The sequence below is a fragment of the Eumetopias jubatus genome, unplaced genomic scaffold (assembly GCF_037043125.1).
Source record: "Eumetopias jubatus isolate StellerSeaLion01/CBP00866 unplaced genomic scaffold, mEumJub1_p1.0 scaffold_9, whole genome shotgun sequence".
Classification (NCBI taxonomy): Eukaryota; Metazoa; Chordata; class Mammalia; order Carnivora; family Otariidae; genus Eumetopias; species Eumetopias jubatus.
The window spans coordinates 35558583-35573908 of NW_028274815.1; the positions used below are offsets into that span (position 1 = coordinate 35558583).

The following is a 15326-nucleotide window of genomic DNA, read 5'->3' on the forward strand; positions in this document are numbered from 1 at the left end:
GCAGGGAGCCCGATGTAGGACTCGATCCTGGAACTCCAGGATCATGACCTGAGCCGAAGGGAGTCGCCCAACCAACTGAGCCACCCAGGCGCCCTGTACTTTGTAGCTCCATTCACGTAGGGTCTTGCCAGCTTGTGAGTCAGTATATGTTCCTGCCATTGCTCTTCTTCTACACCTCGGTTTCTCACCTCATAATGGTGTAGCCTCTGCTTCCTGCTCCTGGTGCCTCAGGGCCGTAGGAGGGACTGCGGTAGCTGTGTCTCTTGACTGTGGCCAACAGTGGTTTTTCTGTAGGTGCTGGTGTTCGTCCACTCCCGGAAGGAGACTGGGAAGACGGCCAGGGCCATCCGGGACATGTGCCTAGAGAAGGACACTCTGGGTCTGTTTCTGAGAGAGGGCTCAGCCTCCACAGAAGTCCTTCGGACAGAAGCTGAGCAGTGTAAGGTGAGGAGAGACAGTCCCAGTTCTCTATTCCTACCTGGTAACTGGCTCAATCCAGGGTTGTCCAGACTGCGTTGTGGGTGGTTATGTGGACTAGGTTAAGGGGCAGGGTCTCATTGAAGAGATCTACTTAGTTTCTGTAGAGTTCCCATGGCGAGGCTCACCTGCTCACCTGTTCTTTTTCTGTCCCACAGAACCTGGAGCTGAAGGATCTTCTGCCGTATGGCTTTGCTATTCATCATGCAGGCATGACCAGAGTTGACCGGACACTTGTAGAGGATCTTTTTGCTGATAAACACATTCAGGTGAGGGTGGGCAAAATGTAGGCTTCAGAAGACCTGAAACGTCAAATGCCATACGTTTGTGCCCAGTACTTTGTTTCTGGCTCGGGTAAACCATGTCAGAGGGTTTTGGTAGTACAGTAGATAGAACGTGCCCCCTCTCCCAGCTTTTTATGTACTGTGTGAGGGAAGGTGAGTGATTTAAGGAAATTGAGAAGTATGACGAAGCATTTTGGTGACTCCAGATACCGCCAAGCAGGGCCTTGTGAGGTTAGGACCTTGTTTGTTCTCTCTCAGAATAGGGTGTATTATTGTCTAGTAATCTTAAGTTGATTAATGTTCATCTACGGTTTTGCCTGTTAAGTATCTCTAGAACTGTGAAATGTTAATTGTTGAATAGATGAGGAATCCAAGGATTCCTTCTTTATTCCAGTGTTACCTTGACAAGTGTGGGGCCCACTCAAGTCCTGCTAGAAGCTCTGAGATCGGTTTCCTAGAGGACTAGGCGATACTAATCCTCTGGTGGTAACATCTGATTTCCTTATTACCTTGCCTTGCTTCTGTAGGTCTTAGTTTCCACAGCAACGCTGGCTTGGGGTGTGAATCTCCCCGCACATACAGTCATCATCAAAGGAACCCAGGTGTACAGTCCAGAGAAGGGGCGCTGGACAGAACTAGGGGCACTGGACATTCTGCAGGTATAGAGCTTTTGAGGTTATTTTCAGTGGGGAAAAGTATCCTGTGTATGCAAGGGGGCCAAAAAGGTGGCAGATGGAAGGTGGGGTTCTGTAAAGAAGAAGCCTGGGAACAAATCCATAAGCTCTGTGACCACAGCCCTCTTGGTTTGCTCTCTCTTACCTAGATGCTCGGACGTGCTGGAAGACCCCAGTATGACACCAAGGGCGAAGGCATACTCATCACATCTCACGGGGAGCTACAGTACTACCTGTCCCTCCTCAATCAACAACTTCCTATTGAGAGCCAGATGGTTTCGAAGTTGCCTGACATGCTTAATGCCGAAATCGTGCTGGGGAATGTGCAGAATGCCAAGGTAGGCAAGGGCTCTGCTTTTGGCGCTTCTTGCTTTCTCAGGAGAGGTCAAGGTACCAGGGTGGGATGGTCTCTGGGATGGTCTCTGGTGTGGTGCTGTGGGCCACTGGCATCCAGGGTCCTTCAACCCTGCGCCCCACATCTTCGATGTAAGTAGTTTCTTAGAAGCTTGTCAAGTCTGTGGCGGACGGTTCACCTTGTTACTGAGACTTCAGAAAGCACTCTCTGTCTCTTTAAAAATGAAATGTTAAAAATCTTCAGAAGACAACAAAATCCACATTCTTATAGTTGGGGATTAATTTCTAAGTGATCTATGGGAGCATTTCGTTTGGACATAAGTTCTCCATGCTAAGACCCACGAGCTATCTCTTGTAGGATGCGGTGAACTGGCTCGGCTATGCCTATTTGTATATCCGAATGCTGCGATCGCCAACGCTCTATGGCATCTCTCACGATGACCTCAAGGGGGATCCCCTGCTGGACCAGCGCCGACTGGATCTGGTTCATACTGCTGCCTTGATGCTGGATAAGAACAATCTGGTCAAGTATGACAAGAAGACAGGCAATTTCCAGGTGAGTGGGCTGAGGGATTGAGGCAGAGGTCTCAGTAAAAGTGGTAGCCCCAGGAGATAATTTTTCAAAATGCGTTCTTGATTTGGGTACTGCCCGTCTAATTGCCCTTTGCTTGGAACAGTAGAAAAACAGGTGCAATTGGACCATTGCTTTTGAATCTGGAAACTTTTCAAATGGCTTACTAGAGCCTGCCGGTACCTCTTTTCTGTCACTTTTGTCGAGGTGGCTAATTCAGCTGTCTTTTCTGTGTGGGTATCAGCCCACCATTGGCCAGGGTACTGCGCTCTCTTTCCTCATGTGCGTGGGCCAGGTGCTTGCATTGCTGTGAGTTCGTCCAGTGGGCACCCGTTGTCCACAGTGAGAGTTTGACCACTTGTTCTTTTTTTTTTTTTAAGATTTTATTTATTTATTTGAGAGAGAGAGAATGAGAGATAGAGAGCACGAGAGGGAAGAGAGTCAGAGGGAGAAGCAGACTCCCCGCTGAGCAGGGAGCCCGATGTGGGACTTGATCCCAGGACTCCAGGATCATGACCTGAGCCGAAGGCAGTCGCTTAACCAACTGAGCCACCCAGGCGCCCGAGGCCACTTGTTCTTAATCACCGTTGGATTGAGTGTTTCTTCTCTGTAGGTGACCGAGTTGGGCCGCATAGCCAGCCACTACTACATCACCAATGATACAGTACAGACCTACAACCAGCTGCTGAAGCCCACCCTGAGTGAGATTGAACTTTTCAGAGTCTTCTCCTTGTCCTCAGAGTTCAAGAACATCACTGTGAGGGAGGTGAGTCCCCATAGCATGTTGGGACAAGGGCTTGGTATTCCCTGCCGAGTTGCTGGATGGGTTCTCTCCTTGGTCCCCTGGCTTTTCCATGACATTTTCCCTTCTGGTGGCAGGAGGAGAAGCTGGAGCTGCAGAAGCTGCTAGAGCGGGTGCCCATCCCCGTGAAGGAGAGCATTGAGGAGCCCAGCGCGAAGGTGAGCACGCCCCCTGCTGGGGAGAAGGGGCGGTGGTTTTGTAATCTCCTAATTCGAGTTTGTGTTTGGTGACCTGCTCGGTTCTCCCAGTTTTTGCATCTTTCTCGTGTGTTCTTTTTATGTGGAGTAGTGATTATTTAATGCCTCTAAAGCAAGATCTTAGCTGGTATGGACTCCAGAATAGAAGTGTGATTCGCTTTCTTGGACTGGACTATTCAGCGATTGGCCACCTTCTGACCATCCTTGCTTTTTTCCAGATCAATGTGCTGCTCCAAGCCTTCATCTCGCAGCTGAAGTTGGAGGGCTTTGCGCTGATGGCGGACATGGTGTACGTCACTCAGGTGAGAGCTGAGTGATGCTGCCCGAAGAGACGTTAACAGCTCATAGCCCTGTGCTGGTGTGTGTCTTGGAGAAAGGAGGCCTGACCCTAGTGAGGGGGAAAGAAGGCCAAGTTTTGCCCTAGTAGGCTCGTTGGTTGATGTGTGTCTGGTATAGCCACTCTGTTTCACTGACCTCGAGCATATGGAGAGGTAGGGCCGTGAGAGAGAGTGCTGGGGAGAGCCACGGACATGGTGTCTGCTTCCCTATGGAGAATGACTTCCCACTGTGGCTGCTGGGCTCAGATGTAAATCCAGAAATGGCAAAAGACTCTTCGCTCTGCTTTGTTTTTACCTCTAAGGGCAAGTCACTAGCATCTTTACTCTTGCTAGACCCCTAAGTGCTAAGTGAGCCAAAGCTTTAAAATCATGCAGTGAGTATTAGGTTAAGATGTACAGTGAGCTCGAGCTGCACTTTTCTAACTATTTTGTGTTCAGCAAGCATCTCCTATATAAAAGGGGAACAGTAATTACAGAGGGACTTTGTTTCTGAGCGGTGTGCCTAATTGCATCAGGCCTTCAGGTAATGAAGCCTTGTGTTGGGTGGCTTCATTAGGTCTGCGGATAGTGGGGACTTAACAGAGCGAATGCTTTCTCTTTCCCTAGTCGGCTGGCCGGTTGATGCGTGCCATCTTTGAAATTGTCTTGAACCGAGGTTGGGCGCAGCTTACAGACAAGACACTGAACCTCTGCAAGATGATTGACAAGCGCATGTAAGGGCCTGGGGCGCTGGAAGCTGGTCACCATGAGTTAAAGTCCCCAGGCTGAGGGCTCGCTGGGGAAGCCTTGGGGTGCTCTTATCTCCAGCCCACTCATGAAATGGGACTTGCACTTTGGGTGGAGCCCGGGGGTAGGGGGAAGGGGTGGGGAGTGATGGCTTTCAAGTGTCGTCGCTGGTGCAGTTTTGGATGCTTTCCATTAACGACTGTTTTGTGTGGTCACGGCTAACCTTTTGGAAGCCGCGGCGAGGGCAGTTTGTGACGCAAGGCACTGACAGTGATGTGTTTGTTCTGGCTAGGTGGCAGTCCATGTGTCCTCTGCGCCAGTTCCGGAAGCTCCCCGAGGAAGTAGTGAAGAAGATTGAGAAGAAGAACTTCCCCTTTGAGCGCCTGTATGACCTGAATCATAATGAGATAGGTATGTGGGAAACTCTCCTCTTTGTCCTGATTGCTCAGACATCTTTCTAAGCAGTTCCGAGGCCCGGTGCCCTCTTGGCCTGTGTCCGCTTCTCAGAGCCCACTGAAGTAACGAGGCCAGCTCTTGGTCTCGGGCCTTTGAAACCTCTGGGCTGCACTGTGCGTGAGGGGAGGAGTCTGCGCACTCGAGTGGAATGTGCCCCTCGCCCTCAGGGCCCGGTTTGCAGCCGTGCTTGGCAGGCTGGGCTGCAGCCCAAGTACTCTCCTGTCCTCCTAGGGGAGCTTATCCGCATGCCGAAGATGGGGAAGACCATCCACAAGTACGTCCACCTCTTCCCCAAGTTGGAGTTGTCGGTGCACCTCCAGCCTATCACGCGCTCCACCCTGAAAGTGGAGCTGACCATCACGCCGGACTTCCAGTGGGATGAAAAGGTGAGGCCTTGCTCGGCGGAGGGCTTGCTTGCAGAGCGCTCCCTCCTGAGGAGAGCTGGATCGGAGCTGTGAGTCCACGCTGGCTCACGTTCTTTCACTTGTGCTTGTGTTGACAGGTTCACGGGTCATCAGAGGCATTCTGGATTCTGGTGGAGGATGTGGACAGTGAGGTGATACTCCACCATGAGTATTTTCTCCTCAAGGCCAAGTATGCCCAGGACGAGCACCTCATTACGTTCTTCGTGCCTGTCTTCGAACCACTGCCCCCTCAGTACTTCATCCGAGTGGTATCTGATCGCTGGCTCTGTGAGTGTGTTTCTATAGGCTTCCAGACGGGCAGGTCTCCCGGGGAATCATAAGAGTGTCTTGCCCTTTGTACTGGACCGGACTTTGGGGTCAAAGTGATACTATCTTCTGTTGCCTTGGGGTTTCCAGTGTGCATGGAGGGGCTCTGAGGGGCCATCAGGTAAAGGGAGGACTGCTCATGACCCCTCCCGTTTCTGTTCTGGCAGCTTGTGAGACCCAGCTGCCTGTCTCCTTCCGGCACCTGATCCTACCAGAGAAGTACCCACCTCCAACTGAGCTTCTGGACCTGCAGCCCTTGCCCGTGTCTGCCCTGAGAAACAGTGCTTTTGAGAGCCTTTACCAGGATAAGTTTCCTTTCTTCAACCCCATCCAGACCCAAGGTAGGCGTTTCCATCCCTAGGCAGTCATTTCCTTTGGGTGCCTTTTAAGGTCCCCTAGAGACAGATGTTTTCTGTGGCAAGAAGGACAGTAGGGTGCTCAGGGAGATGGAGCTCAGCAGAGCCGACTGTGGGAGCACCCCAGGACTTTTTCCCTTCTCAGGCCTTGGTTACTGTTCGATTTCCTTTGCTTTTCTTTTTTTAAAAGATTTTATTTATTTGACAGAGAAAGAAAGCATAAGCAGGGGAAGCAGCAGGCAGAGGGAGAGGGAGAAGCAGGCTCCCCACTGAACAGAGAGCCCGATGCGGGGCTTGAGCCCAGGACCCTGGGATCATGACCTGAGCTGAAGGCAGCCTCTTAACCGACTGAGCCACCCAGGCGCCCCTCCTTTGCTTTTCTGCACATGTCACTGGGGGGAGGGTCAGTAGAACAAGATCTTACCATGGTACATTGTTGTTTCTCAGGCTCAGGAGGCTGGATCCATGCCCCTGTTGCTCAAGTATTGAGCCAGCGTGTGCGGCATTGACGGAAGCTTTCTTCCTCTCATTGTTTTCAGTAACAGCCATATTTACAGAGTGTGCCTGTTTTCTAAGTACCTTTGGCCGAGTACATCTGGGTGTTTCCTTTTTTGTGCCTCCCACCAACCCTGTGAGGGATTTACTGTTCATGGTACTACTATTAGTGTCCTGTTTTACAGATGAGGAAACTCAGCAGGGAGAGGCACCTCAGCTGAACCAGCTAATAAACAGAACTTGGACTTTAACCGGTCTTAATGTCAGGACTGAGGCTTTACGTTTTTTCTTTATTAGACCATTTCCAGGGACCAGAGGAGAGTGTGGGAGGGGCAGAGAAAGGTAGCCAGTTCCTTTTTGTTCTGCGTCCCGGTCCCTGAGAGGACCTGCAGAGAAGCACAGGATACTTGGCCTCCTTCCCTCTGCCATCCTGCAAATCTCTGTGCTACCTGAACTCTTGGTCCGGGCTCTTCCCCTGTTGCCTGTGTGTGAGAGGGAGAAAATGGGAGGAGAGGTGTAGTAGGCTGACTGCAGGTAGACCTTCGTGGTTGGCACTTGACAGCTGACTGGCTGAGTTTCTCCTGGTGGCCTCTGTTCTGAGGAGTGGTCTGAGTCTCTTCTCTCCTCGATGTCCCCCCCCGCTGCTCTGCCGGCTTCCAGTGTTCAACACCGTCTACAACAGTGACGACAATGTGTTTGTGGGGGCCCCGACGGGCAGTGGGAAGACCATCTGTGCGGAGTTTGCCATCCTGCGGATGCTGCTGCAGAACTCAGAGGGGCGCTGTGTCTACATCACCCCCATGGAGGCTCTGGCAGAGCAGGTACGTGCTATGGTGTTGTGTCATGTGTGAACTTGGCCAGAAGCTCTTTTCCTCTGAGCCCAGATTAGAATTCTCTAGGACCTTGAAATTTGCAGGGTCAGTGGCGGCAAGACTCAGTTTTCTTTAGTTGATGTCCTCAGTTTGTGTACTGAAGGAAGACACTACCATCCCTTAAAGGTTAATATGGGATTGTAAAGTAGTTGGAGATGTGCAGATCAACAAATCTCTCTGTCTTCTCAGGCTTGTCTCGTTAAAAGTGAAACGAGCCTGGCCTGATGTTTTTCTGCCCTTCCTGCATGCCAGGTGTACATGGACTGGTATGAGAAGTTCCAGGACAGGCTCAACAAGAAGGTGGTGCTCCTGACGGGGGAGACTAGCACAGACCTGAAACTTCTAGGCAAGGGCAATATCATCATCAGCACCCCTGAGAAGTGGGACATCCTTTCTCGGCGGTGGAAGCAGCGCAAGAATGTCCAGAACATCAACCTCTTCGTGGTGGATGAAGTTCACCTAATTGGGGGCGAGAATGGGGTATGGCTTGACTTTGAAGCACAGGAGAGGGGCTGTGGTTGGCTGAGTGGCCTTGGCATTGGGACTTAGTTTGGATCTGAGGCCAGAGAGAAGGTGCTGCTTCTTCCAAGAGGGTTCTGCTTGTCACTTTATTCCAAAGGGACACTGTGAGACTGTTTTGGTAGTACTCTTGGTAAAGAGCGTTGCTTAGTGGAGATTGGCTGCCATGGAGGAGGCGGAACCAAAGATAGGAGAGCTCCTAATTAGAAGGAAGAGTTAGGTGGTCATTTCGAGGCGGTTGGGCCAGACGGAAAGGCTAACTCAGGGTGCAGGCTGGGAATGGGGTGCCTGGGCCTGGAGTGACATCCCCCCCACAATGTTCCAGCCTGTCTTAGAAGTGATCTGCTCCCGGATGCGCTACATCTCCTCCCAGATTGAGCGACCCATTCGCATTGTGGCACTTAGCTCCTCGCTCTCAAACGCTAAGGACGTGGCCCACTGGCTGGGGTGCAGTGCGACCTCTACTTTCAACTTCCACCCAAACGTGCGCCCCGTGCCCTTGGAGCTGCACATCCAGGTAGGGCCCGCTCTCCCCGCTCCTATGTGGCCTCGTGTCGGAGGACCAGCTCTCACTTCTGTCTCTTTGTTTCCTTCGGTCTCCAGGGCTTCAACATCAGCCACACACAAACCCGCCTGCTCTCCATGGCCAAGCCCGTGTACCACGCTATCACCAAACACTCTCCCAAGAAGCCGGTCATTGTTTTTGTTCCGTCCCGAAAGCAGACCCGCCTCACTGCCATCGACATTCTCACCACATGTGCGGCGGACATCCAGCGGCAGAGGTGGAGCCGCGTGGGGATGGGGTGGGAGGGGGGGAGTTGGGTCACTAAGGTGGGCTCACCATGAAGGGCATTCTGTTTATGAGGGTGGGGGTTAGCCCCATCGGGCTAGGGGCCGGCTGGCGGCACGGTTGGAAGGGCCTTGCCAGGGCTTGGAAGTGCTCTGAGCTGAATCCGTGTCCTTGCTGCCTAGGTTCTTGCACTGCACCGAGAAGGATCTGATCCCGTATTTGGAGAAGCTAAGTGACAGCACGCTCAAGGAAACACTGTTAAATGGGGTAGGCTACCTGCATGAGGGCCTCAGTCCCATGGAGCGACGCCTGGTGGAACAGCTCTTCAGCTCAGGTGAAAAGTCTTGTGGCCCAGAGGGAAGTTCTGTCTAAGAGTATCATAGGCGATGGGTACACAGCTTTAGGATGTGGGTGATGCTTCCTTCCAGCACTCTAATCGTCTTCAGAATACTTTCCTGATTATGTTTTCTCTTACCTTATTTAATCCTCTCAATAACCTTGTGACGTGAGTAGAATATCACATCTACTTGCTAGATGAGAAGACAGGCAGGCACGTAATGTATTACTTAAGAACCTGGTTTTCTAGACCAGGACCTTTGACCAGTAGACCTGGTTTTCCATCGATACCACACTCACCAAGGTTGTTAGACTTAGAGGTGTAGTAAATGCTAGAACTGAGTCTCATCTGGGTGGCCTGTGTGCTGCCGTCCCTTGTTGACCTGTGGCAGTGCACGGACACTGTTCGGTGGAGCTGCTTCTGCCACAGTCAGTTACTGGCGCTCTTTGATGCTCGAATCTATCCCTCACGGCTCAGTTTTGCTGCCGTGTACTGAGCCAGCCCATGACTGAGGTGGCGTTAGCTCTTTCCGATCAGCAAGGCCAGTCTGTCAGGCAGACAGCTAAGCCTAGCTTTCCCTGGGCTTGGGATTCTGTTCCAGGATTACCCCACTTCCTATAGCATAGTGTCCTGAGCAGGGCATCAGCAGCATGGAGCCACCTCTTATGGTATCGTGTTAGTCCTTAGTCATTATTAGGGCTCTTTCCCAGCAGGCTTTGCTGTGAGTTCTGAAATGTAGCATGAGATAAGCCCCTCCTGCCCTCCTCCTGCACAGGAGACAAATCCTCCCAGGGAGCCCTGCACTCAGTCGTCTTCTCCTCTCTGCCGCTCAGGGGCCATCCAGGTGGTGGTAGCTTCTCGGAGTCTCTGCTGGGGCATGAATGTGGCTGCTCACCTGGTGATCATCATGGACACCCAGTACTACAATGGCAAGATTCATGCGTGAGTCTCACTGTGCTCTGTGTTAATGGGAACCTTCCTCCTAAAATGAATGTAACATCTGCAGATCCAGAAATGAAGGAAACGTGTTAAGGGAGATGAACAGCCAGCTGAGATTCCCCCATAGCCAGGTGTCTGAGAGTTTTTAGTCTTAGGACCTACGCTCACTTTTGCTTCTGTGATTAGTCTGTCATATTTCAGCAAGTTGGAGAACCAGGAAAAGGTTTGGTTTTCTCAGAAAAAGCCTGACTGATTTCTTTTTTTTTTTTAAGAATTTATTTATCTTTTTGAGAGAGAGAGCATGAGCAGGGGGAGCTGCAGGCAGAGGGAGAAGTAGGATCCCTGCGGAGCAGGGAGCCCGATGCGGGGCTCGATCCCGGGACCCTGGGATCATGACCCGAGCCGAAGGCAAACGCTTAACGACTGAGCCACCCAGGCGCCCCTTGAATGATTTAATTCTTACTAATATTTTTTTCTCAAAATGTAGATTTTTTTTTTCTCCCTGAAATGAGTGTTACTTATGGCCTATCTTTAATGTCTGAAATTCCTTTTAGGTTTAGATTTAAGTCAGGTGACTTGCTAACTCATGAAATACGCAGTTGTTTGGGAAGCTTGACTTACATATTTGATCCTTTATTAGGGAGTTACTCGCTTTTGGCATTCGCTGGGTTTGTAGCTTTGGTTCAGGGACCCTGAGCAGCAAAGTCCCAACTCTTAACACTTGAAAACTACAGTGATCTAGAGATAAACAAGTGACATTAGTACCTGAGCACAAGTAGTCCTAACCACAGGGGTTAGCTGTAATTTGCCACTGTCTCCCATGTTCGCATTTTATTCTTAGACATCGAGGGAGTCCGCGCCTCCTGACTGTGGTCTCTGTATCGATGCACCTTTGTCACCTTTCCTCTCTTCTGTCCCCAGGTATGTGGATTACCCCATCTACGATGTGCTTCAGATGGTGGGGCATGCCAACCGCCCTTTGCAGGATGATGAGGGCCGCTGTGTTATCATGTGCCAGGGCTCCAAAAAGGTCAGTCCTGGCCTCGGGCATCCTCTTGAGATCCTGGGCCTCGGAGTAGAGTCTTTAATAGTTGTCTTTCCTTGTTTACATTCTTTTTATCAATTTCTGTTTATTTTCCACATTGCTTTTGTAATAAGCCTCACATGGAATTTTGTAGCCCTCTGTTTTTGCTGCTACTGTTGACTCCATGTGTTGAGGTCCTTACCTTCTGGCTGGTTCTTCAGGTACTGTTAGGCCTGCGTGACCTTCTATATCCCTGTTCCCATTGTAAGAATAACCAGGGATGCCGATGGGAACAGGCATACACACCCAACATTCCACTTACACAGACACCCAGCATTCCAGGTGCAGACCCAGTTCACCTTGTCGGTACAGTGATTTCTTCCACTGTTTTATTAGCTGTGTCTCTTGCGCAAGGGCCATTCCCTGTTGACTTGCCCTTGGCCCTCCTTTGTGACCATGTTGTCATTGATTCTTTGTTACTATCTCTCCTTTTCCAATCCGTAGGATTTCTTCAAAAAGTTCTTATATGAGCCATTGCCAGTAGAGTCCCATCTGGACCACTGTATGCACGACCACTTCAATGCTGAGATTGTCACCAAGACCATAGAGAACAAGCAGGACGCTGTGGACTACCTGACCTGGACCTTTCTGTACCGCCGCATGACCCAGAACCCCAATTACTACAATCTACAGGGTCAGTGGACTCGGGTGCACAGTGTCCTTTTGTGGTTCTCCTAGCCCTTGCCGGCCATCTCCTAGTGACTCCTTGCTTCTCTCACCTTCGCAGGCATCTCCCATCGTCACCTGTCTGACCACTTGTCTGAGCTCGTGGAGCAGACCCTGAGTGACTTGGAGCAGTCCAAGTGCATTAGCATTGAGGACGAGATGGATGTGGCACCCCTGAACCTGGGCATGATCGCTGCTTACTATTACATCAACTACACCACCATTGGTGAGGGGCCGGCAGGGAATGCTGTCTAGGGAGCCCAAGCTAAAGAAGTCTCTTGCAGGGGCCTGCAGCCCACTGGGATGAGCGAGCCCAGGCCTTCCAGTGCCCTGTGTGTGGGTCAGAGGGATGGATCGTAGGGTAGTGCAGGGGTAGGGTAGCCTAGGCAGTTAACTCTCCTCCCTCCTTCTTTTCTGACTCCTCCCCTTCCTCCTCCTCTTTGGCTGTCAGAGCTCTTCAGCATGTCCCTGAATGCCAAGACCAAGGTGCGAGGGCTTATTGAGATCATCTCCAATGCGGCGGAGTATGAGAACATTCCCATCCGGCACCATGAAGATAACCTCCTGCGGCAGGTGAGGACATCTTGGGCTCAGGACAACCTCTTTGGAGTTGAAAGGTGGCCTGTGTGCCCAGAGCACATGGTGTCCTTGTCACCACAGGAAGACCCCAGCACATCACCCACACATCTCTGTTTTGAAGGGTTGTGAACGTGGGGCAGGTGGTCCTTTGGGCCCCAGAGCTGTTTTCGGGCAGGGCCACATGTTCGTCACCAGCTGTTTTGCTTTCCCCTCCAGTTGGCTCAGAAGGTCCCCCACAAGCTGAATAACCCGAAGTTCAATGACCCGCACGTCAAGACCAACCTGCTTCTGCAGGCTCACCTGTCCCGCATGCAGCTGAGCGCTGAGCTGCAGTCGGATACGGAGGAAATCCTCAGCAAGGTAGGTGTGGGTGCCCGTATGGGGGTGGAGTGGAGGGGCCAGGGGTGGCCTATGAAGTAGCAGTTCCAAGCCTGCCTTCTCTTGCACTCCTACCCCTGTTCAGGCAATCCGGCTCATCCAGGCCTGTGTGGATGTCCTTTCCAGCAACGGGTGGCTTAGCCCTGCCCTGGCAGCGATGGAGCTGGCCCAGATGGTCACCCAAGCCATGTGGTCCAAGGACTCCTACCTGAAACAGTTGCCACACTTCACCTCAGAGCATATTAAACGGTGCACAGATAAGGTGAGCTGGGCCTGGACCTGGACGGTTGGGTGGCTGAACCAAGTGTCCTGGGAGGTGGGGGCAGTTGAAGGGGCTGTTGGAGGTGAGTCACGGTAGGGGGTAGTTGGAGTTTCTCTGAGTGTCTCTGAGGGCGTTGCATACTGAGATACTAGAGAGCCTGATGGTTGCACAGTTGCAGGCTGTGTTCTTTCTGAAGCCATGTCTTTAGATGATCTGATAGCAGAGGAAGTAAAACTAGCAGCTGTTTGGAGCCAGGTTTCATTTGCTGTTAGTATGAGTTCTCCTTCCCTGACCTCCGAATCCCCCCTGCAGGGAGTGGAGAGCGTTTTTGACATCATGGAGATGGAAGATGAAGAACGAAATGCGCTGCTTCAGCTGTCTGACAGCCAGATTGCAGACGTGGCCCGCTTCTGCAACCGCTACCCGAACATCGAGCTTTCTTACGAGGTGGTGGATAAGGACGGCATCCGCAGGTGAGCCCGGGCCAGCCAGGTGCCCTGCCCTGGGGTCCCTGCTGGGCCCGGCATGACGGCGCACTCCGGCCCCTCTGCCACGGTGCTGACGCGCTGCCCTGCTCTTCTCCCCCACAGTGGCGGGCCGGTGGTGGTGCTGGTGCAGCTGGAGCGTGAGGAGGAAGTCACAGGCCCCGTGATCGCGCCTCTCTTTCCGCAGGTGGGTCCGGTAGCAGGACAGCAATAAAAACCAGATAGGAAGCTTCCTGAAATTTCCTCCTGAAAGACAGTCTGATATAACTAAGATTTTAAAACTGTCAAAGGTTATCTCAAATGAACTCCCATTTTTAAGTAGCAGTATGAGGTTTCTTCTGGAGGCCTCATCCGTTGGCTAGTGTTCAGAGTTCAAGGGTACATTGTCACTGGGGGAGGGAAATTTAGGGTAATGACAAGACACAAGGCCAAGAATTAATATTGGAGCCATGGGTGGTTTTGTTGTTGTTGTTTTTGCTTGAAAATTCCAGTGACTGGTCATTGTGACAATACAGTATTGTCAATCTCTAGGATTGTTAAGATGAATTTTCTTTAAATGGCTCCAGGTTAGTTGGGCTTTTCTAGTTGGTATTTCTCTTCCTTTCTCACTGCCATTTAACTCTTTGTCCGGTTACTTGGTTCTTTACCACCAGAAAGAAAATCTGATCCCTTATGTTAGAGAATAATTGAAGACTGAAAGCAGAAACCAGATGCACTGTAATGTTTCATTTTACAAACTAGTGGTTTAACAGGCTCTGGGGAAAGAGTGCTTTAAACTGGAATACTTGGACTTTCTGACAGGGGTGGTCTGCTTTGGATCCTGTCCACTGGCAGGCTCATGTCCAGGTCAGCATGTGTTGCTTATCTGGCATGGGTGCTTTTTATTTAAAAGGGTTTCTGAGGAACTCAGCTGCCAGGCCCCAAAGACTAGATCTCTAATAGTGGAATCTTGGCTTCATGGGCATGCACTGAATGTCAGGAGAAGGTATTTTGGAATAAATAAGGAAATGAGTCAGAACCAACAATGAGTTCATTACTTAAAAACGTTCATTTGAGATACCTTTTGATAGTTTCAAAATCTTAGTTATACCAAATTGTCTTTTAGGAGGAAGTTGTATTTTATTTTATTTCTTTTTTTTTTTTAAGATTTTATGTATTTATTTGACAGAGAGACACAGTGAGAGAGGGAACACAAGCAGGGGGAGTGGGAGAGGGAGAAGCAGGCTTCCCACGGAGCAGGGAGCCCGATGCGGGGCTTGATCCCAGGACCCTGGGATCATGACCTGAGCCTAAGGCAGACGCTTAATGACTAAGCCACCTGGGCACCCCTTTATTTCGTTTTCTAAAAGATGTATTTTTTAAAAAGATTTTATTTATTTTGAGAGAGCGTGAACATGAGCGATGGGGAAGCGCAAAGGGAGAGGGAGAAGCAAACTCCCCGCTGAGCAGGGTGTCCAGTGCGGGACTTGATCCCAGGACCCCAGGATCATGACCCGAGCTGAAGGCAGACACTTAACCGACTCAGCCACCCAGGTGCCCTTATTTATGTATTTTAGAGAGAACATGTATGCTGGCAGGGGAGGGGCAGAGGGAGAGAGAATCTCAGGTAGACTCCCTGCTGAGTGAGGAGCCCAACGGACATGAGTCTCGATCCCAGGACCCTGAGATCATGACCTGAGCTGCAATTAAGAGTTGGCCACTTAACTGAGCAGCCCAGGCACCTCCAGGAGGAAATTTTAGAAAGCTTTCTCTCTGGTTTTTGTTTCCTACTTTTATAACCATTCTCACGGTCTCATGGCCATCACTTTCTACATGCTGAAATTCTTGGCTTTTGGTCACTGCAGAAACGTGAAGAGGGCTGGTGGGTGGTGATCGGCGATGCCAAATCCAATAGCCTCATCTCCATCAAGAGGCTGACCCTGCAGCAGAAGGCCAAGGTGAGTGAACACTGGCC

General features: G+C 51.0%; 1 protein-coding gene across 1 annotated transcript in view; it reads left to right on the top strand.

Annotated features, from left to right (window-relative positions):
* The window catches only part of SNRNP200 (small nuclear ribonucleoprotein U5 subunit 200), a 32689-nt gene that overhangs the window by 14872 nt on the left and 2491 nt on the right, over positions 1–15326 (top strand). Inside the window, exons 17-44 of the mRNA XM_028117133.2 lie at positions 295–444; positions 636–746; positions 1289–1420; positions 1585–1773; positions 2148–2345; positions 2974–3126; positions 3240–3320; positions 3578–3661; positions 4304–4410; positions 4716–4834; positions 5111–5265; positions 5382–5571; positions 5778–5951; positions 7122–7282; positions 7586–7813; positions 8178–8369; positions 8456–8634; positions 8825–8976; positions 9813–9921; positions 10840–10948; positions 11447–11636; positions 11730–11894; positions 12120–12241; positions 12464–12607; positions 12711–12887; positions 13200–13360; positions 13478–13559; positions 15217–15309. Of these exons, the coding sequence (XP_027972934.1) occupies positions 295–444; positions 636–746; positions 1289–1420; positions 1585–1773; positions 2148–2345; positions 2974–3126; positions 3240–3320; positions 3578–3661; positions 4304–4410; positions 4716–4834; positions 5111–5265; positions 5382–5571; positions 5778–5951; positions 7122–7282; positions 7586–7813; positions 8178–8369; positions 8456–8634; positions 8825–8976; positions 9813–9921; positions 10840–10948; positions 11447–11636; positions 11730–11894; positions 12120–12241; positions 12464–12607; positions 12711–12887; positions 13200–13360; positions 13478–13559; positions 15217–15309 (4107 nt within the window). The remainder of the gene's footprint in view (positions 1–294; positions 445–635; positions 747–1288; positions 1421–1584; positions 1774–2147; positions 2346–2973; positions 3127–3239; positions 3321–3577; positions 3662–4303; positions 4411–4715; positions 4835–5110; positions 5266–5381; positions 5572–5777; positions 5952–7121; positions 7283–7585; positions 7814–8177; positions 8370–8455; positions 8635–8824; positions 8977–9812; positions 9922–10839; positions 10949–11446; positions 11637–11729; positions 11895–12119; positions 12242–12463; positions 12608–12710; positions 12888–13199; positions 13361–13477; positions 13560–15216; positions 15310–15326) is intronic.